At 50.1% G+C, this 23,133-nt stretch overlaps 1 protein-coding gene across 2 annotated transcripts in view; it reads right to left on the bottom strand.

Moving 5' to 3' along the window:
* Positions 1-23,133, bottom strand: part of LOC132823637 (cadherin-8-like) — a 299,713-nt gene that overhangs the window by 29,424 nt on the left and 247,156 nt on the right. For both annotated transcript variants that reach the window (XM_060837572.1, XM_060837573.1), the window contains 2 exons: positions 8,252-8,373; positions 4,002-4,119 (listed from right to left, as the gene is read on the bottom strand). In XM_060837572.1, coding sequence (XP_060693555.1) covers positions 4,002-4,119; positions 8,252-8,373 — 240 coding nt within the window. The remainder of the gene's footprint in view (positions 1-4,001; positions 4,120-8,251; positions 8,374-23,133) is intronic.

Here is a 23,133-nt window from a genome sequence, read left to right as displayed (position 1 = left end):
CAACTCCAATCTGAAGCTAATTCCATAAAAGCATAAGATGTCAGAGCAGAAGTAGGCCATTCAGCCTGTTGAAACTGCTCTGCTAGTCTATGAGATCTTGATTGCTCTGATCACCCTCAACTTCACTTTGCTGCACTTTCCTGCTATCCTTCTTCCAACACAAAGTTGTGAAGCATCACATTGACCCATATGGGTTGCCTGTGTTCCTCTATTACTTATCCATTATTCAAAGTCCTCAAGCAATTGAAACTGAACCTTAAGACTGAATTTGGCAGTAGATTGGGTTGAGGATTGGAGTTGATTCCAGATTTACTCATTCAAGTTAAATTCCACCAGTTGCCGTGACAAGATTTTAACTCCCCAAAGCATTGGTCTGGCCATCCAGATGACTTTTCTAGTGACACTGATCACTCCACCACTGTCCCCAAACCATTAGCAATTAGGGATCCTGGAATGAGATTGAGAAGAAGTGTCAATTAAGACCAGTTGTTTCCAGGCAGCAATAGGAAGACTTTATGGTAATAGTAGTCTTTAGAGATTAGATTAGATTTCCCTACAGTGTGGAAGCAGGCCCTTCAGCCCACACTGACCCTCCAAAGAGTAACCCACCCAGACCCATTTCCTTCTGACTAATGTAACCAATTCACCTGACCTGCACACTTTTGGACTGTGGGAAGAAACCAGAGCACCAAGAGGAAACCCACACAGACACGGGGAGAATGTGCAAACTCCATACAGTCAGTCACCTGAGGCTGGATTTGAACCTGGGTCCCTGGCTCTGTGAGGGAGCAGTGCTAACCACTGAACCACTGCACCATCCTAGTGTTCCTATGTCTAAGACAAGACACCCTGGTGTGGTCTCACCTGCTCCAGAGGTGTGTGTGATATGTCTGAATGGGTTGATAATAAAACATCCAGATCGCAATGTGGGCATCCCACTTGGGTTTCCATGTCAAGGCCAACATGGAAGGTTGAGAATGGATGATGTAGGGGGGAATGGAATGAAGAGCTGTGTGAGGGGCCATCCTGCCCAGAACCGTAACAGCTGTCAGATCACAAATGCACCATATTGGAGGATCCACCTACCCAGGTTCACAACCATCAATATATGAGAAAAAAAAGCCAAGTTACCTGCTCTTCTCCTGTACAATGCCCACACTTGGATTGGCAGTTGCCAACTAAGAAACTGGGGCTACAAAACATCCAGTGTTGGAGGACATCTCAATGGTGCTAGATTTTCTAGAACCCACTCATCTGCCATTTCAGATTGGATGGAGAAGCTGCCCCTCTAATTGGCTGCGTTGGGTATTTTAAATATCTCAGAATGATGCAGAGTTTATATTAGCTCCAAATGTGCAACAGTTTTATGTACAAGTGTTGTAAGGCATCTTTGCAATCACTAATAAGCACATGTGCTCATCCCAGCTTTGATGGTGTGTGTTTATTTTGCATGGAATGTTCACTCAGGCTTAACAAGTCAAGCATAATGTGCATAGATCAGTTAGCAGTCTCTCATAATTCAAGACAGAACAGTTGAAAACTTAAACACACTTGGCTGCAGTACTGAGCATTGCAATGGACAGCCGAAAGCTCACCATATGGGATGGGCGCTGGCGTTGTATATAAATTCAGTGGCTAAAAGAGGAATGCAGAGGCTAGGAATCCTTGCAGTGAGTAGCCTGACTTCTGACTCCCCAATGCCTGTCCACCATCCACAAGGTACAAGGCAGGAGTGTGATGGCATTCTCCACACTTGCCTGGATGAGTACAGCTACAACAACACTCAAAAAGCTTGAACACCATCCAGGACAAAGAAGTCCACTTAATTGGCACTGCATCCACAAACATCCATTCCATCCCCACTGTCAGTCACAGCAGTGTGGATCATCTACAAGATGCACTGCAAAAAATCATTACATCTCCATAGAAAACATCTTCCAAGTCCAAGGACAGCAGATACATGACAACATCATCATCTGCAGGATCCCCTCCAAACCACTTACTGTGAAATATATCACCATTACCTTCAATATCGCTGTGTCAAAATCCCAGAACTCCCTTCCTAACAGCACTGAGTCTTCCTACACCAAGTGGACTGCAGCAGTTCACTACTACCTTCTCAAGAGTTATTTGGGATGAACAGTAAAGGCTGGTCCAGCTAGCAATGCCCATATCCTATGAATGAATAAAAATGATAACTGCGTTCTTACACATCTGACTTCTCACGCAACCTGATTTTAATGTCTCTACCATTTTTGATGTCTTTCTTCTACCTTTGATGATTGAATGAGATCAGCCAGCTGGACCTCTTAGAATGTGAGTTCCCTGATTGGGGCTGTTACTTTGTTCCAATCAGGAGCCCTGGCTGACAGATATAAAGGGTGAGTGTCAGAGATCCAGACACACTGGTACTCTGAATGAGGCAATACTAAAGTCAAGGACTGTTCATGTATCAGTTAAGAGTGACTTGGTAACAGGATATCGGCCTTTGCAGAGTTATTTCAGTGTCAACCACCCAACCAGCTGCTTCGTGATTTTAGCATCTGGTCCCACGATGGGTGGGTTCTGAGGGTGTTGAATATCAGCTGGATGATGACCAGAAACCAGAGCTGCAGCAAGTGAGAGACTGTGTGGGGTCTGGGGTGGTCCAGGAGGGGTATGTGTGTGTGTGTAGGGGGGGGATGGGAGGGTCACATGATTCATAAAGCTGGGGTTCCTGTGTTTTCCAGCTGCCCAGATCATACTTTTGGATCCAGGAGCTACTCCCCTGAGATCTAAATCACACTAAACAATTCACAAGACTAGGCCCCAGAATGAGGAGGATTGATTGAAGAAGTTGGGACTGTTCTCCCTGGAGAGAAGATGGCTGAGAGATTTCATAAAGCTTTATAAAATCATGAGGGGTCCAGATAGAGTCGATCAGGAGAAATTGTTCCCACTCCTATGAGGAACAAGAATGAAAAGGCAGTGATTCATAGTGATCCACAATTAAAAGAGGACATTGACCTTTGAGGACATCACAGAATTGGCACAACTGGTGATTATTAAATGTTTGATAGGTGCTTTACAATTTTCACAACAGTACACCTCCCATCATTCTGTGCTCTGGCAATGTCAATCTGTTTCCTATTTCCAATCTTAATTTTTGTGCCTTTGGTAGCTAAGCCCTTACCCGTCTAGGCACTAAGCTCTGAAATTCTCTCTGGAATTCTGTCTGGAATTCTCTCCCTACACCTTATGTGCCTTTCCTCCTTTCTTCCCTCCATTAAGATGCTCCTTGAACTTTTATCTCTTTGACCAAGCTTGCAGTCCCCTAGCTGAATAGCTCCTTTTCAAGAAAACAAAGAACTGCAGATTCTAGAAATCTGAAATTAAAATGGAGAATGTTAGAGGAACTCTGCAGGTCTGATACCGCGTGTGGAGATAGAAACAGAGTTAATGTTTCAAGTCCAGTGACTCTTCCGGACAAAACATTACCGATGTTGCTCTCTCCACAGATGCTGACACTTAAGTTTCTCCAACACTTTGCTTTCATTTTTTCTCCCCTGCCCCGTCCATGCCCCGCCTCCTTTTGAAGTTTCATCTTAACTTTTGTTTCATAGTCACTCTGTGAATCACCTTGGGATGCTTTGTTTCATGAAAAGGCACTACAACAATGTGAATTGTTATATATTTTTCACAGCACATTCCTTTTGCTGAACTCCTACAAAACGTTGTTCTCACCAAGCAACACATTTATTCAAAATCAGAAGAATTAGACAAAACGCACAGGCATGGTTGCTTGATTTATTTTTCAAGTCCTGCCAGAATAACAATTACCCTTGGAATGGATAATCCACCAGCTAATTACCGTGAGTTGTAATTAAGATCGAAAGGTATTGCCACACAATTTGAACAGTCCTGATTGCTTCCTGGCTTTACTAACAGTATCATCACTGTTTGATGGGACAATCTGAGACGGGGACATTTACTCCCATGTTGTGACAGTAGAGCATGTTTACCTGCGTTGTTCTTGATTGTGAAATTGGGGTTCCTGGAAATCTCTGGTGCCAGGTTGTAGAAGAAATATTGCCCAGCCTTTGGGTCGTCCTTATCTGTAGCACTGACTGTTTGAATGACCTGTTAATGATTAAATGAACAGTGAAGACAAGCACTGGCAGTAAAATCAGAACACAGCAGCAGGATGCGGAGTCAGGAACAGGTTCATCTGCTACTGTTTTACCAGCAAAACTGTGAATATTTTCTTCAGAAAAAGCTTGTACATTGATAAGAACTGGCAGGTGAAACTAGAACTAGGGGGCATTGCCTCAAAATAAGGCTCGCTGTGGAGGAACCTCTTCATCCAAAGTGTTGTGAATCTGTGGAATTTCCTGCCCAATGAAGCAGTTGAGGCTAATGTTTTTAAAGAAAAGACAGATAGATTTTTGAACAGTAAAGGAATTAAGGATAATGCTGATGGGCAGGTAAGCAGAGCTGAGTCCATAAAAGAGATCAGCCATGATCTTATTGAATGTTAGAGCAGGCTCAAGGGGCTCGATGGCCTACTCCTGCTCTCAGTTCTTAAGTTGCATTCAAAGGTAGGAATCCTCCCAGTCTTTCCTAATGTTGTTCAAGCACAATGACCAGAATAATCATTACATCTTGACTTCTATACCTCCCAACCATTCTTTCCTGGAGGCACTGATCAATGATAGATTACTTTCCCCAGAGCGGTTGATTAGCTCAGTTGGCTGGACAGTTGGTTTGTGATACAGAATAATGTCAAACAGGCTGGGTTCCATTCCTACACTGGCTGAGATTACCCTGAAGAACTCATCTTCCCCCTCACCTGAGGTGCGGTGACCCTCTGGTGAAACGACCACCAGTCATCGCTGTAACGTTAGAGCATTCCTATGATCTGGTGAGGCCATGGTGGTTTTTTCTTTATTATTCCATGAGTACAAATACCTTGCTATGGTTCCATCAGTCTTACACCGGGCTCAACAGAGGGTATCATGAAGTTATCCTTGTTCTGTATTCGCTCGGACTCAATATTAAGTGAAATAATTTGACGGCCTGATCACCTTCTCCCATGTCCTTACCTCAACCTCCCCACATCCCAGGCCTTGCCATGACCAAGTATGGAAGGTCTGAGTTATAAAGAAAGGCTGGATAGGCTGGGACCTTTTCACTGGCTGGAGCACAGGAGGTTGAGAGGTGACCTGATAGAAGTTGATAAAACAATGAGAGGTATGGATAGAGTTAATGGGAATTGTCATTTCCCTGCAATGGGAGATTTTAAGATGAGGGGGCACAGTTTTAAGGTGAGAGGAGTGAGATTTAAAAAAGACATGAAGGGTTATTTGTTTTTACACAGAGGGTGGTTCGTATGTGGAATGAACTTCCTGAGGAAGTGGTGGATGTGGATACAACTACCACATTTGGATAGATACATGAATAGGAAGGATTTGGAGGGATAAGGAGCAGGAGTAGGCAGGTGGGACTAGATTGGGTTAGGTTTATGTTTGGTTTGGACTGGTTTGGAAGGAAGGGTCTGTTTCCATGTTGTGTGACTGCATGACTCTATCACCTGGCTTACTACAACAGCCAACCCATTGTCAGTGCCTAATAGTCCCCAGTAACAGCTATCGATTTTTCCCAGGCTGACATTTACCTACTCCTTTGTCTGTCCAACTGCTGTTTTCGCTCTCTGGGCTTTATCTCTGTCTATTGTTTGCTCCTACCCCAACCCACCTTCAGCATATATACCAACCTTTTCCTAGCTACTATCAGTTCTGAAGATGGGTCAGTGGACCCAAAATGTTAACACTGCTTTCTCTCCACAGATGCTGCCAGACCTGCTGAATTTACCTAGCAATTTCAGCTTTTGTTTCTGTCACAACTGAGTGTTTCCTAGGCTAACTCTTGCTCAGATCTCCAGTGAACACATTGTCATTGTGAGTGGGGGTACCTCTCTGGATGTTGGGGTCTACTTGTCTGGCTCCATCAATAAAAGGTAACTGACTTACCCCTACCTCCTGCAGTGAGTACCTCAAAACAGACACTCCTGCACATTCTCCTTGTCACCCCTATCTCATGTGGTGGCAAGGCCAAGTCAGTAGAGCTACTGGCTCTCTGATTGGACCAGAGATACCGAGATGCATGGAAGGAGACAAAACAGTAAGCTATTTGGTCCTTTGAGCCAGTTCTGCCATTCATTATGGCAATAGCTGATTATTCTACTCAGAACCCCATCCCTCCTCCTCATATCCTCTGATCCTTTTAGCCCTAAGAATTACATCTCACTCCTTCTGAAGAAAACATTCAATGTTTTGGCCTTGACCGCTTTCCGTGGTCAAGAATTTCACAAGCCTCACCACTCTCTAAGTGAAGAAATGTCTCCACATCTCAGTCCAAAATGGCCTACCTATCATCCAGAGACTGTGATTCTAGTTCTGGAAGTCATTGGGAGTCCAACTGTCCTTCGTAGCTAAATGATGGGCATCACAACCCCGATATCTGGGCACACAACCTCATTGGCACCGAATTTGGGATGTATTCTGACTGGTGAAATCTTGGCTGATATGTGACTGCTTCCCCACACCGGCCTGGTTAACTAACAAGCCCTCCAAAACCACCAAGAAACCACATTGCCAGCATCATTGGGCAGTAGGGATGGGTGATACATGTCTGCGTTTACCACGTGTTGAGAACAAATAAAGGATCGAAAGAGCATTCTCATCTGTATGACAGAGTATCAGACATGTGGGTATGTTCAACACATGAGTTTGCAGCAAGCTTTGTGCTTTTAATTGCTTCTGCTTTGGGAATCAGAGAGACTTCACTTGTAGAGGCAGGTTCATCTGAGATGTTCAGGAGGGCAATGGATGCTTGCTTAAATAGAAATAGTGTACAAAAAACCCCAAGAGAATGATATTAAATCATGTTATTTTACAGAGCCAGTGCATAAATGATGGGTCAAATGGCCTCCAACTGTGGCCCAATCCTCTGATTATTTGTTTGTGCAGGCTGTGTCAGTTGGACTTGTATCAGAGTAATGTGAGGTGTTACAAACCAGAGAAAGAATTGAAAAATATATCCATTGCTGTATGGTGCAGAAACAGCTGTTTATTTGTAGACATCAAAGTTCACCAAACCACAATAATCTCTTGCTGTGTTGTTGGTTGAGGGGTACATATTGACTAGAACACTGGGTAGAAATCCTTAGTTCCTCAAATCAAACCATTGGATCTTTCACATCCCCTTGGAAGGGCAGGAAGGGTTTCTGCTCCCTTTTCTGAAAGGTAGCAGCTCTGACTGCGCAGCACTCCCCCAGTAGGGTTCTGAGCATTAGCCTAGATTCTGTAGTCAAAAAAAATGGCGGTGTGTTTTGAATTTCTGAGATGACTGCACAACTCCCAGTGTTTGCACTCAGTGTCTGATCACTGAGGAGTGAAGTATAAACCTCTCCCCTTTTACAGATGTCAGATATAATGAACAAACAGCAGAATTGGCTGGTACATTCTCCATCTCCCTTCACTAAACTGGGGTCAATTGCAAAACACAGCTGATGCTGTTAACCTAACAAAGACCACGGAGTAAAGCCTGATGCTTTACTGAATCAAAGTCAGTGAAAGCTAGAGAAACTCAGCAGGTCCTTCAGCATCCGTGGAGAGAGAGAAACAGAGTTAATGTTTCAAGTCCAGCGTGACACCTCTTCAGAACTGTTCTGGAGAAGAATCACAGAAGACTTGAAATGTTAACTGTGTTTCTCTCTCCACAGATGCTGCCAGACCTGCTGAGCTTCTCCAGTGCTCTCTGTGTTTGATTCAGATTTCCAGTATCTGCAGTATTTTGCATTCACTGGATGTTATTAGGTGAGGTATGTGGGAGATATTATTGTGAGGACAACAGCAGCTATTGCATCATTTTAAGTGACCAATGTCCAACACAGCGTGGGTAACTTCAATAAATGCACTGAGCAAGTTACTGTATCAGATGGAAATGGGGTTTTATGCCATTCCCTGCATCATTCCCCACTAATGTAAGATGGTGCCAGGATGTTGGAACAAGCAGTGAACCCAATCCTATCTGTATCCTGACGATAACCAGCCCTTTTCATTTGAGTACGTGACAATAAAACTAATACTAATTCTACCAGACAAGGTTAAAACAGTTCCCTGTGAGCATTTTGTTTCTTCTCTAAGAATGAGTGCCCTGGGCATTGGTCATGGGCATCAAAAATGCTCAACATCTGTATTGATGTACCCACCTGTCCAGATTTCCCATTTTCGCACAAGTATGCTTCAGTTTGTGAGGCAAGTTCCGGAGCATTGTCATTAACATCAAGCACTTTAATAGCCACTGGTACACGGGATACTTGGCTATGATTCCCTGCAGGCAAAATAAAATAAATACAGTCAGCTAACACTCCAAAGACCACCAACAAGAGCGGATACATGGGAACACCACAACATGTGAGTTCCCCACTCAGCATCCTTACTTGGAAATATATCACTGTCCCTTCACTGTTAAAATCCTGGATTTCCCTTCTGAAGGGTATTGTGGGTCTACTGACAGCACAAGGACTGCAGCTCACCGACCATCTTCTCAAGGGACAGGCAATAAATGCTGACTCAGTGAATGAATAGAAACAAAACTACTAGCTACATGGCACCTCCAAGATGGTAAGACACTACAATGTACTTCACTGGAAATTTATCAATCAAATTGTGATAGGAAAGAAGAAAGGCTAGGCAGTAAAGTGGAGATAATTGGGAGAGAATTCTCGAGCTTCAGACCTCAATAATTTAATGCCTCAGTCTTCCATGGAGCAGGGTTGAAATTTGTGGAAACCTCAGTAGACTAGAATTGAAGGACCACATATTGTTCGGACTATTGTCAAGCTGAAGGGATTCACAGATATGGTGAAGTGTAAGGCGATGGAGAGCTTGTAAACCGGTGAGGATCTTAACATTAAGACATTGCTCAGCCAGAAGCCAGTGGAATTGAATGTTCACAGGGATGGGGAATAAATGAGACTTGGAGTGAGGAAAGACAGCTGAGTTTTGAATGACCTCACGTTTAGAGAGGGTAGAAAGTAGGAGGCCAAGCAGGGCATCTGTTAGAAAGGTCAATGTTCAAGGTACAGACGAGAGTTTCCATCACACATGACAAATGGAGGAGATTGGCTAGGTATAGCCCAGGGATCATGGAAGGTAATCTTAGTGATAAGATGGATGTATGGTCAGAAACTCAGCCCAGATCAAATATGAAAGCAAGTTTATGGACAGTCAAGTTCAGCCTTAGGAAGTTGACAGGAAGAGGGACAGAATTAGCAGTTACCCAGTAATATTTGTGGTTAATTTCCCAATATTTAGATGGAGAAAGTTTCTACTTATCCAGTCATGGGTGGCAAGGCAAGCAGTCTGACAATTTAGTGACTGCAGAGGGAGCTGAAAGTGATGGTGGTGAAGTAGATCTGGATATCAAAGCAACGTGCTTTTTGCACTATGTTTGCAAGGACCAGGGAGATGAGAATGAGGGGAGTTAAGGATCAATCTTTTGGATGAGGGAATGCAGCAGCACCAGAGGTAATAGTCTGAGAACTGGCAAAGAAACTACTGTATGTGACTCACTGACTGCAATTGGGTAAATAATAATAGGGACAGGGGTGCTGACTCAGCTGGACAGTGCTAAAGGCACTTGGGTGGAAATCAACAGATGTAGGCAGGCCCAAAGGCTAACAGAATACTTATTCATCAAAACTATTGGTCTGTTTCTGTTCTTGTTTTGCTTGGCACTCTTTCCGCTGCTCAGGGAAGTTGGTGTTGAGTATTTGCAGTTCAATTCATTATTTGCTTTGAAGAAAAGGAGAGAAAGGAATTCAGAGCTGCCAACTGTCCTGCATCTGCTGTCTTCTTTATGCCTGCAATCTTTAAAATCCAAACGTTGTTGCTTTCACACCATTCGGCGAAGCACTCAATCTCTTTCCTGTATTTTGCTCCAGCGCTGTTTGAGATTCAAGCTCCAACAGTGGCATCATCAGCAACCGTATAAATGGAGTTGAGCTGGAATATGGCCAGACAGTCCTGAACGTATAAGGAGTATGTCAACATGGTCTCACTTCTAAAATACATTGTCTGACCTGAGGTCTCACCTTTATTCTGATAAAACCTGAAGTTAACTTGGGTCAGTCACTTGAAAGAACTACTGGCATTTACATGTTAATCAATTGAAATCTGCACCTTCTTTCTAACTCATGAAAGACTTAATAGCCATCTAGGTTTGCTCAATACATTTAGATAAGTTGTATGACCCTTTTCACTTTTACTTATAAATTCTGCATCTGATGTATTCTATCTCACTCCCTGCCTGAGGAAGGAGCAGTGCTCTGAAAGCTTGTGGCTTCAAATCAACCTGTTGGGCTATAACCTGGTGTTGTGTGATTTTTGACTTTGTACACCCCAGTCCAACACTGCCACCTTCACCTTATAGCAGAGGGTGAGTACATAGCCTTGTGGGGTACCAATGTAGAGGATTATGGTAGAGGAGGTGCTGTTGCTATTGATTGTGGTCTATGGGTCAGGGAGTTGAGGATCCAGTTACAGAGGGTGAAGCCGAGACAGAGGTCTCAGAGTTTAGAGATGAGCTTGCTTGTAATTGTGGGGTTGAAGGCAGAACTGTAGTCAATAAGTAGGAGGCTGACTTGTTATCCTTGTTCTCCAGATGTTCCAGGGATGATGGAGGGCCAAGGTATAGGTGTCTGCTTTTACATCAATAAGCAAAGGATCAAGGCAGTTTGTTTCGCTGGATTCGATGTAAGGCATTACGAAACAAATGTGATATAATCAGTTCAAACACCTTGATGAGATCACCTTCAACTCTTTAAATGCAAAGGTTGCACACACAAAGTTTAACCTTTTAAGTCCTATGATCATTCTGGTCAAGCTGTGCTGTGACATTGCCTTCAATGTCAATACATGCCACTTAGATATAAAATTTACACAGGACACTGCCGAAATATAACAAAATAATAACTTCAGCAAGTTGTGTTCAGGTTTTCTTTTTCATTAGCAAATGAAATTTTCCCACACAAATATTTTCCCACCTCATTAAAATGTAAAACTGTCACTTCATAAATAAGGGATGTGTGTAAATCAATATTGAACACACCAAAAAGCAAATAATCGCTACATTTTGTGCGGAGGAGACAGCACCGAGAAAAATTGATGTAAATTCGCCAAATGATCTGGCACATATTTCACTTCAGTCGGAAATGTAAACATTAATTTGAGATCAGTTCTAATTGTTCATTAAACAGGAAGCAGAATACAAATTATTTCTCGCTGGTTTGAATTCTCAGCCAGTGAAGGCGCGATGTCGTACAATGTCAAGAAGAGACAAGTTTGCTTTTGTTTTTTGTAAGCTTGAACTGGTCTCTGCTTTGTCAGTCAAAGAAACTGGAGATTATTGGCATTATAATACACTCCACTGTTCTATGCCTTAACACCATGTGGTATAGGAGCAGATATAGGCCATTGGTCCATTGAGTAGTTGCAATTCGGGAATGATATGTTTCTCAACCCTAGTCTCCTGCCATCTCTCCATTACCATTGAACCCCTTGCAAATCAAGAACCTTTCTATCTCTGTCTTTGAGAAACTTTTCTTCCATAGCCATCTGCGACACTGAGTTCCACAGATTCACCATCCTCAGGTTGAAATATTTCCTCCTTGTCTCAGTTCTGAGGCTGTACCTGGATCCTCAACTCCCTGACCCATAGACCACAATCAGTAGCGATAGCACCTCCTCCACCATAATCCTCAACCTATTCCCATTCCTTTCCTTTCTTTTAGCTTTACTCATTACGCTGTCTGTCACCATGACCTCCCTCCCGTCCCGTTAGTTTTGCTTGATGTCTGTATCGGGTCTTTCTTGAAAAGAATTTAAAAGACCCCTATATCGACAACAAGCAAAATTAATGTCATTTACAAAATACCTTGCAAGGACTGTAACAAACACTACATTGGACAAACAGTCAGGAAACTAGCCACCAGGATACATGAACATCAACTAGCCACAAAACGACATGACCCTCTCTCACTAATATCCTTACATACGGATGAGGAAGAACACCACTTCAACTAGGACAACACATCCATCCTAGGCCAAGTCAAATGGAGACATGCACGAGAATTCCTGGAAGCATGGCATTCCAACCAGAACTCTATCAACAAACACATTGACTTGGAGCCAATTTAACACCCCTGAGAAAAAGAACAGGAAATGACATAACCATAGGAATTGACATCATCACAGTAAAAACAATCACTAACCCAAAGAAACCCAAACATACAAATAGAAAGCAGGAATCATCAGCAATGCTTAGTGCAGAGGCTCACTGGCACCCGCATGGGCCCCAGCTATGCCTGCCTCTTCGTAGGATATGTGGAACAGTCCATCTTCCGCAACTACACTGGCACCACCCCCCACCTTTTCCTCCGCTACATCGATGACTGTATCGGCGCTGCCTCGTGCTCCCACGAGGAGGTTGAACAGTTCATCAACTTTACTAACACCTTCCATCCCGACCTGAAATTCACCTGGACTGTCTCAGACTCCTCCCTCCCCTTCCTAGACCTTTCCATCTCTATCTCGGGCGACCGACTCAACACAGACATCTATTATAAACCGACTGACTCCCACAGCTATCTGAACTACACCTCCTCCCACCCTGCCCCCTGCAAAAACGCCATCCCATATTCCCAATTCCTTCATCTCCGCCGCATCTGCTCCCAGGAGGACCAGTTCCAACACCGCACAGCCCAGATGGCCTCCTTCTTCAAGGACCGCAGATTCCCCCCAGACGTGATCGACGATGCCCTCCACCGCATCTCCTCCACTTCCCGCTCCTCCGCCCTTGAGCCCTGCTCCTCCAACCGCCACCAAGACAGAACCCCACTGGTTCTCACCTACCACCCCACCAACCTCCGCATACAACGCATCATCCGCCGTCATTTCCGCCACCTCCAAACGGACCCCACCACCAAGGATATATTTCCCTCCCCTCCCCTATCAGCATTCCGCAAGGACCACTCCCTTCGTGACTCCCTCGTCAGATCCACATCCCCCACCAACCCAACCTCCACCCCCGGCACCTTCCCCTGCAACCGCAGGAAATGTAAAACTTGCACCCACACCTCCACACTCACTTCCCTCCAAGGCCCCAAGGGATCCTTCCATATCCGCCACAAGTTCACCTGTACCTCCACACACATCATCTATTGCATCCGCTGCACCCGATGTGGCCTCCTCTATATTGGTGAGACAGGCCGCTTACTTGCGGAACGCTTCAGAGAACACCTCAGGGACGCCCGGACCAACCAACCCAACCACCCCGTGGCTCAACACTTTAACTCTCCCTCCCACTCAACCGAGGACATGCAGGTCCTTGGACTCCTCCACCGGCAGAACTTAACAACACGACGGCTGGAGGAGGAGCGCCTCATCTTCCGCCTGGGAACCCTCCAACCACAAGGTATGAATTCAGATTTCTCCAGTTTCCTCATTTCCCCTCCCCCCACCTTGTCTCAGTCGGTTCCCTCAACTCAGCACTGCCCTCCTAACCTGCAATCGTCTTCCTGACCTCTCCGCCCCCACCCCACTCCGGCCTATCACCCTCACCTTGACCTCCTTCCACCTATCCCACCTCTATCGCCCCTCCCCCAAGTCCCTCCTCCCTACCTTTTATCTTAGCCTGCTTGGCTACTCTCTCTCTTATTCCTGATGAAGGGCTTATGCTCGAAACGTCGAATTCTCTATTCCTGAGATGCTGCCTGGCCTGCTGTGCTTTGACCAGCAACACATTTTCAGCTGTGATCTCCAGCATCTGCAGACCTCATTTTTTTACTCACTGATGATGTTACCTAGTATGGTGTCAAAACACCTGAAAACGAACCTTTCAGCTCAGCGAGCAATCCTACATCCAGTACCTCAACCGAGCAACAAATCTTCTCAAAACTCACTAAGAGCATTCTATATTCTAACCACTCATGTCACTTCTGCTTATTTTGTCAATCACCTCTGCTCGGATTGGGTAAGGATAGATTTAATTCCTTCAGGAATATTATTGAAGGAAGTGGAAGTTTCAAACAATCCAACAATTCCATGGTTACTTTAACAGATATTATCTTCTTACTTAAAAATATTGCTGAAACCAGTGCCACGCATGCTGGATTTCTCTTTGATTTCAAGCCTCTTGAGTTTAGATTTAGATTGCTTACAGTGTGGAAACAGGCCCTTCGGCCCAACAAGTCCACATCGACGTGCAACCCACCCATACCCCTATATTTACCCCTGCCCCTAACACTACGGGCAATTTAGCATGGCCAGTTCACCTAACCTGCACATCTTTGGACTATGGGAGGAAATCAGAGCAGCCGGAGGAAACCCACGCAGAGAACGTGCAAACTCCACACAGTCAGTTGCCTGAGGCGGGAATTGAACCCAGATCTCTGGCGCATGTGAGGCAGCAGTGCTAACCACTGTGCCACCGTGCCACCCCAAGATCTTGCCCTGTCTCATAACAAGTAAGCTACTGAATATGACAAACATGACACAGACATGGAGGAAATAGGCCGAAAGAGCAAAAATTTGAAAAGCAGAGAAAATTAACTGCAAGCATGTTTCTAATGATAACCATTGACCACATGATGCAAGAAGAGAAACGTCTTAATATATACAAAGTTTTCTTTGCACGAAATTATTAATTATTCACAAGTCAATCCACATTGATGTTGCACAGGGGCATTGCAAGAGATTCATCAGCTTTCTCTTTTCACATCTTCCAACTCTTTCGCTGGAGAATAGTATGAAGTGTTGGAAGGATTCACAGCTTGATTAATAATGTGGTAAGTGCCAATGATCCTTCAGACTCAGCTTGGCTGATCTGTTACTGCAGAGGATTCGAACCAGGACCCTATTGTGAGGCAAGGGCACTATCACTAAACCGAAGGTTTGACCCTCGACTGTAGCTCAAGTTGGCAGAGATTAATTTACCAGAGCAAGCAAGCAGATTCAAAATGGTCATTTAACACTATGTTCAGCTCCTGTTATTCTATTCCCATTATAATTTTTCATTATAAATAGAGTCAAAAGCTGTTTATCATTGAAACAGACCCTTCGGTCCAACTCATCCATGCAGAACTAAATTAATCTAGTCTGTTTGCCAGCACTTGGCCCATATCCCTTTAAACCGTTCCTATTCATATATCCTTCCAGATGCCTGTTAAATGTTGTAATTGTACCAGCCTCCACCACATCCTCTGGCAGCTCATTCCATACACACACCACCCTCTGAGTGAAAAAGATGCTCTTTTGGTCTCTTTTATATTTTTCCGCTCTCACCCTAAACCTATGCCCTCTAGTTCTGGACTCCCCCACCCCAGGGAAAAGACCTCGTCTGTTTACCCTATCCATGCCCCTCATGATTTTATACATTTCTACAATATCATCCCTCAGCCTCTGATCCTCCAGAGTTTAGAATTAAATTCAGTTTCTTACTTCAAAGGGCTTTTGGGCAGTTATGGAACAAGACATCACAGCAGGAAGGTTTAGTTGGTAAAGCTTCCAAATTAGAAGGGTTTGGTTCAAACCAAGAAAGTTTAGGATCTCAGACTTATGGTAAATTTTACAAAAACAAATTTGGAAACGACTCATTTAAGTGACTCCACGGGTCATAGTAAAGAACTGTCAAGAATTAGTTTTAAAGATTCGATGTAATTTCTCTGGATTTGAGTTTCTGTAATGGTTGCTATTGAGAAATAAGTTGAAACTTAAATTACTTTGCAGTTGAAGATCTTCCTGTCTTAATTATGCAAATAGCTTGGTTTATTCTTTTTCCTTTGTATAATAAGCCTTTGTTCTGTTGATAAAGAACATTTGCAGTCTCATGTAAATACGTTCCAGTAACTAATCACCACACTATTTAAGCACACAAAAAATTTCAGTCTAGGATCTGGCAGAGGACCATCAGCTAACATTGTAAAATATGTATTTCCACAATCTCAACTATTCGTCAATGATCTTTGCATTTTCATTTGAGTGAGCTTGCTTTTTGGCAATAAACCAGTTATTTGCTGGGGACTAAAAGAGTACAGCTGCCATGCTGTATTTGAGATCTACACACGTGGCCATATCACCAATCCACCTAAACGTCAATCTTGTGATCAGTGGAGGAGTAGGACGAAAAAGGTAACGGTGTGTACCTCTGACCTCGATCACAACAATGTATTTCAGCAGGAGAGCGAGTCATGGGCTGAGTCCTGGAGTGGGGTCAGACTGAATCCTGGAGTGGGGTCAGAGTGAGTGCTGGAGTGGGGTCAGACCGAGTCCCGGAGTGGGGTCAGAGCGAGTCCCGGAGTGGGGTCAGACGGAGTCCCGGAGTGGGGTCAGACGGAGTCCCGGAGTGGGGTCAGACCGAGTCGCGGGGTGGGGTCAGACCGAATCCCGGAGTGGGGTCAGACCGAGTGCCGGAGTGGGGTCAGACGGAGTCCCGGAGTGGGGTCAGAGCGAGTCCCGGACTGGGGTCAGACGGAGTCTCGGAGTGGGGTCAGACCGAGTCCCGGAGTGGGGTCAGACCGAGTGCCGGAGTGGGGTCAGACGGAGTCCCGGAGTGGGGTCAGAGCGAGTCCCGGAGTGGGGTCAGACCGAGTCGCGGGGTGGGGTCAGACTGAATCCCGGAGTGGGGTCAGACCGAGTGCCGGAGTGGGGTCAGACGGAGTCCCGGAGTGGGGTCAGAGCGAGTCCCGGAGTGGGGTCAGACCGAGTCGCGGGGTGGGGTCAGACTGAATCCCGGAGTGGGGTCAGACCGAGTGCCGGAGTGGGGTCAGACGGAGTCCCGGAGTGGGGTCAGAGCGAGTCCCGGAGTGGGGTCAGACCGAGTCGCGGGGTGGGGTCAGACTGAATCCCGGAGTGGGGTCAGACCGAGTGCCAGAGTGGGGTCAGACGGAGTTCCGGAGTGGGGTCAGACGGAGTCCCGGAGTGGGGTCAGAGCGAGTCCCAGAGTGGGGTCAGAGCAAGTCTCGGAGTGGGGTCAGACCGGGTGCCGGAGTGGGGCTGAGACCTGGAACAGAAATCAGAGGGTGCTCAGGCCGAGACCGGGAATCAGGGTGCACTCGGGCCGAACCTTGGAGCGAGGAGCAGAGCGTGCTCGGGGTGAGACCTGGAGTTGGGAACCTGAGCGCTCTCAGGGTGAGACCTGGAGCGGGGAGCAGAGCGCATTTGGGGTAAGACCTGGAGTGGGGAGCAGAGCGTGTTCGGGGTGAGACCTGGAGCGGGGAGCAGAATGTGCTCGGGGTGAGATCTGGAGCAGGAGCAGAGCGCACTCGGGGTGAGACCTGGAGCGGGGAGCAGAGCGCACTCGGGGTGAGACCTGGAGCAGGGAGCAGAGCGCACTCGGGGTGAGACCTGGAGCGGGGAGCAGAGCGTGCTCGGGCTGAGACCTGGAGCGGGGAGCAGAGCGCGCTCGATGTGAGACCTGGATTGGGGACCGTAGCGTGCTCGGGGTGAGATCTGGAGTGGGGAATAGAGGACATTCGGGCCGGGATCTGGAGAGCAAATCAGACTGTGCTTGGGGCGAAACCTGGAGCGGGAATCAGAGCGTGATCTATCCGAGACCAGGAGTGGAAATCAGACCGTGCTCAGGCCGCGACCTGGAGCGGGGAGCAGAGGACACTCGGGGTGAGACCTGGAGCGGGGAGCAGAGCGCACTCGGGGTGAGACCTGGAGTGGGGAGCAGAGCGCACTCGGGGTGAGACCTGGAGCGCGGAGCAGAGCGCACTCGGGGTGAGACCTGGAGCGGGGAGCAGAGCGTGCTCAGGACGAGACCTGGATTGGGGAGCAGACCGCACTCGGGGTGAGACCTGGAGCGGGGAGCAGAGCGCACTCGGGGTGAGATCTGGAGCGGGAAGCAGAGCGTGCATGGGATGAGAACTGGAGCGTGGAGCAGTGCGTGCTCGGGGTGAGATCTGGTGTGGGGAATAGAGGACATTCGGGCCGGGATCTGGAGAGCAAATCAGACTGTGCTTGGGGCGAAACCTGGAGCGGGAATCAGAGCGTGATCTATCCGAGACCAGGAGTGGAAATCAGACCGTGCTCAGGCCGAGACCTGGAGCGGGGAGCAGAGGACACTCGGGGTGAGACCTGGAGCGTGGAACAGAGAGCACTCGGGGTGAGACCTGGAGCGGGGAGCAGAGCGTGTTCGGGGTGAGACCTGGAGCAGGGAGCAGAACGTGCTCGAGGTGAGATCTGGAGCAGGAGCAGAGCGCACATGGGGTGAGACCTGGAGTGGGGAGCAGAGCGTGTTCGGGGTGAGACCTGGAGCAGGGAGCAGAGCACACTCGAGGTGAGACCTGGAGCGGGGAACAGAGCACACTCGGGGTGAGACCTGGAGTGGGGAGCAGAGCGCACTCGGGGTGAGACCTGGAGTGGGGAGCAGAGCGTGCTCGGGGTGAGACCTGGAGCAGGAGCAGAGCGTGCTCGGGGTGAGACCTGGAGCAGGAGCAGAGCGTGATCGGGTCGATACCTGGAACAGGGAGCAGAGCGCGCTCGGGGCGAGACCTGGAGCGGGGAGCAGAGCGCACTCAAGGTGAGACCTGGAGCAGGAGCAGAGCGTGCTCGGGGTGAGAACAGGAGCGCGGAGCAGAGCGTGCTCGGGATGAGACCTGGAGTGGGGATCAGAGCGCACTCGGGGTGAGACCTGGAGAGGGGAGCAGAACGCGCTCGGGGTGAGACCTGGAGCGGGGAGCAGAGCGCACTCGGAGTGAGATCTGGAGCAGGGAGCAGAGCGCGATCTATCCGAGACCAGGAGTGGAAATCAGAGCGTGCTCGGGCCGAGACCTGGTGAGGGAATCAGAGAGGACACTCAGGGTGAGACCTGGAGCGGGGAGCAGAGCGTAATCGGGGTGAGACCTGGAGCGGGAATCATAGCGTGATCTATCCAAGACCAGGAGTGCAAATCAGAGCGTGCTCGGGGTGAGATCTGGAGCAGGAGTAGAGCGTGATCGGGTCGATACCTGGAGCGCGGAACAGAGCGTGCTCGGAGTGAGACCTGGAGCGGGGAGCAGAGCACACTCGAGGTGAGACCTGGAGCGGGGAGCAGAGCGCACTCGAGGTGAGACCTGGAGCGGGGAGCAGAGCGCACTCGAGGTGAGACATGGAGCGGGGAGCAGAGGATATTCCGCCCGGGATCTGGAGAGCAAATCAGACTGTGCTTGGGGCGAAACCTGGAGTGGGAATCAGAGCGTAATCTATCCGAGACCAGGAGTGGAAATCAGAGCGTACTTGGGCCGAGACTTGGAGCGGGGAGCAGAGCGTGCTTGGGGTGAGACCTGGAGCGGGGAGCAGAGCACACTCGGAGTGAGACCTGGAGCGGGGAGCAGAGCGCGCTCGGGGTGAGACCTGGAGCTGGGAGCAGAGCGTGCTCGGGGTGAGATCTGGAGCGGGGAGCAGAGCGCACTCGGGGTGAGACCTGGAGCGGGGACCATAGCGCACTCGGGGTGAGATCTGGAGTGGGGAGCAGAGCGTGCTCGGGGTGAGATCTGGAGCAGGAGTAGAGCGTGATCGGGTCGATACCTGGAACAGGGAGCAGAGCGTGCTCAGGACGAGACCTGGAGCGGGGAGCAGAGCGCACTCGGGGTGAGACCTGGAGCAGGGAGCAGAGCGTGCTCGGGGTGAGACCTGGAGCGGGGAGCAGAGCGTGCTCGGGGTGAGACCTGGAGCGGGGAGCAGAGCGTGCTCAGGACGAGACCTGCAGCGGGGAGCAGAGCGCACTCGGGGTGAGACCTGGATTGGGGACCGTAGCGCACTCGGGGTGAGATCTGGAGCGGGAAGCAGAGCGTGCATGGGATGAGAACTGGAGCGTGGAGCAGTGCGTGCTCGGGGTGAGATCTGGAGTGGGGAATAGAGGACATTCGGGCCGGGATCTGGAGAGCAAATCAGACTGTGCTTGGGGCGAAACCTGGAGTGGAAATCAGAGCGTGATCTATCCGAGACCAGGAGTGGAAATCAGACCGTGCTCAGGCCGAGACCTGGAGCGGGGAGCAGAGAGCACTCGGGGTGAGACCTGGAGCGGGGAGCAGAGCGCACTCAGGGTGAGACCTAGAGCGTGGAACAGAGAACACTCGGGGTGAGACCTGGAGCGGGGAGCAGAATGTGCTCGAGGTGAGATCTGGAGCAGGAGCAGAGCGCACTTGGGGTGAGACCTGGAGTGGGGAGCAGAGCGTGTTCGGGGTGAGACCTGGAGCGGGGAGCAAAACGTGCTTGGGGTGAGAACTGGAGCGGGGAGCAGAACGCACTCGAGGAGAGACCTGGAGCGGGGAGCAGAGCGCACTCGGAGTGAGACCTGGAGTGGGGAGCAGAGCGTGCTCGTGGCGAGACCTGGAGCGGGGAGCAGAGCGTGCTCGGGATGAGAACAGGAGCGCGGAGCAGAGCGTGCTCGGGATGAGACCTGGAGCGGGGAGCAGAACGGGCTCCGGGTGAGACCAGGAGCGGGGAGCAGAGCGTGCTCGGGGTGAGACCTGGATTGGGGAGCAGAGCGCACTCGAGGTGAGACATGGAGCGGGGAGCAGAGGATATTCCGCCCGGGATCTGGAGAGCAAATCAGACTGTGCTTGGGGCGAAACCTGGAGTGGGAATCAGAGCGTAATCTATCCGAGACCAGGAGTGGAAATCAGAGCGTACTTGGGCCGAGACTTGGAGCAGGGAGCAGAGCGTGCTTGGGGTGAGACCTGGAGCGGGGAGCAGAGCACACTCGGAGTGAGACCTGGAGAGGGAAGCAGAGCACACTTGGAGTGAGACCTGGACCGGGGAGCAGAGCGTGCTCGGGGTGAGACCTGGAGCGGGGAGCAGAGCTTGCTCGGGGTGAGACCTGGAGCTGGGAGCAGAGTGTGCTCGGGGTGAGATCTGGAGCGGGGAGCAGAGCGTGCTCGGGGTGAGATCTGGAGCAGGAGTAGAGCGTGATCGGGGTGAGACCTGGAGCGCGGAGCAGAGCGCACTCGGGGTGAGATCTGGAGCGGGGAGCAGAGCGTGCTCAGGACGAGACCTGGAGCGGGGAGCAGAGCGCACTCGGGGTGAGATCTGGAGCGGGGAGCAGAGCGCACTCGGGGTGAGACCTGGAGCGGGGAGCAGAGCGTGCTCGGGGTGAGACCTGGAGCGGGGAGCAGAGCGTGCTCGGGGTGAGACCTGGAGCGGGAAGCAGAGTGTGCATGGGACGATAACTGGAGCGGGGAGCAGTGCGCACTCGGGGTGAGATCTGGAGCGGGGAGCAGAGCGTGCTCAGGACGGGACCTGGAGCGGGGAGCAGAGCGCACTCGGGGTGAGACCTGGAGCGGCGAGCAGAGCGCACTCGGGGTGAGACCTGGATTGGGGACCGTAGCGCACTCGGGGTGAGATCTGGAGCGGGAAGCAGAGCGTGCATGGGATGAGAACTTGAGCGTGGAGCAGTGCGTGCTCGGGGTGAGATCTGGAGTGGGGAATAGAGGACATTCGGGCCGGGATCTGGAGAGGAAATCAGACTGTGCTTGGGGCAAAACCTGGAGTGGGAATCAGAGAGTGATCTATCCGAGACCAGGAGTGGAAATCAGACCGTGCTCAGGCCGAGACCTGGAGCGGGGAGCAGAGCGCACTCGGGGTGAGACCTGGAGCGGGGAGCAGAGAGCACTCGGGGTGAGACCTGGAGTGGGGATCAGAGCGTGTTCGGAGTGAGACTGGGAGCGGGGAGCAGAGCGCACTCGGAGAGAGACCTGGAGAGGGAAGCAGAGCACACTCGGAGTGAGACCTGGAGCGGGGAGCAGAGCGCGCTCGGGGTGAGACCTGGAGCGGGGAGCAGAGCTTGCTCGGGGTGAGACCCGGAGCTGGGAGCAGAGCGTGCTCGGAGTGAGATCTGGAGTGGGGAGCAGAGCGCACTCGAGGTGAGACCTGGAGTGGGGAGCAGAACGGGCTCGGGGTGAGACCAGGAGCGGGGAGCAGAGCGCACTCGGGGTGAGACCTGGAGCGGGGAGCAGAGCGCTCTTGAGGTGAGACCTGGAGCGGGGAGCAGAGCGTGTTCGGGGTGAGACCTGGAGCAGAGCGTGCTCGGGGTGAGACCTGGAGCGTGGAGCAGAGCGTGCTCGGGGTGAGACCTGGAGCGTGGAGCAGAGCACGATCTATCCGAGACCAGGAGTGGAAATCAGAGCGAGTTCGGGCCGAGACCTGGTGAGGGAATCAGAGAGGACACTCAGGGTGAGACCTGGAGCAGGGAGCAGAGCGTAATTGGGGTGAGACCTGGAGCGGGAATCATAGCGTGATCTATCCAAGACCAGGAGTGCAAATCAGAGCGTGCTCGGGGTGAGATCTGGAGCAGGAGAAGAGCGTGATCAGGTCGATACCTGGAGCGGGGAGCAGAGCGCGCTCGGGTCGATACCTGGAGTGGGGAAAAGAGGACATTCCGCCCGGGCTCTGGAGAGCAAATCAGACTGTGCTTGGGGCGAAACCTGGAGTGGGAATCAGAGCGTAATCTATCCGAGACCAGGAGTGGAAACCAGAGCGTGCTCGGGCCAAGACCTGGTGAGGGAATCAGAGAGGACACTCGGGGTGCGACCTGGAGCGGGGATCAGAGTGCACTCAGGGTGAGACCTGGAGCGGGTAGCAGAGCGTGCTCGGGGTGAGACCTGGAGCAGGGAGCAGAGCGTGCTTGGTGTGAGACCTGGAGCGGGGAGGAGAGCGCACTCGGGGTAAGATGTGAAGCTGGAGCAGAGCGCACTCGGGATGTGACCTGGAGCGGGGAGCAGAGCGTGCTCAGAGTGAGACCTGGAGCGGGGAGCAGAGCGTGCTTGGGGTGAGACCTGGAGCAGGAGCAGAGCGTGTTTGGGGTGAGACCTGGAGCAGGAGCAGAGCGTGCTCGGAGTGAGACCTGGAGCGAGGAGCAGAGCGTTCTCGGGGTGAGACCTGGAGCGAGGAGCAGAGCGTTCTCGGGGTGAAATCTGGAGTGGGGAGCAGTGTGCACAAGGACCAAGACCCAGAACGGGAATCAGGGAGGGCTCGGTCCGAGACCTGGAGTGGGTGAGACCTGGAGCGTGGAGCAGAGCGCACTCGGGTTGAGACCTGGAGCAGGGAG

Source organism: Hemiscyllium ocellatum, chromosome 17 (assembly GCF_020745735.1).
Source record: "Hemiscyllium ocellatum isolate sHemOce1 chromosome 17, sHemOce1.pat.X.cur, whole genome shotgun sequence".
Classification (NCBI taxonomy): Eukaryota; Metazoa; Chordata; class Chondrichthyes; order Orectolobiformes; family Hemiscylliidae; genus Hemiscyllium; species Hemiscyllium ocellatum.
This window is presented reverse-complemented; position numbering and strand designations above follow the sequence as displayed.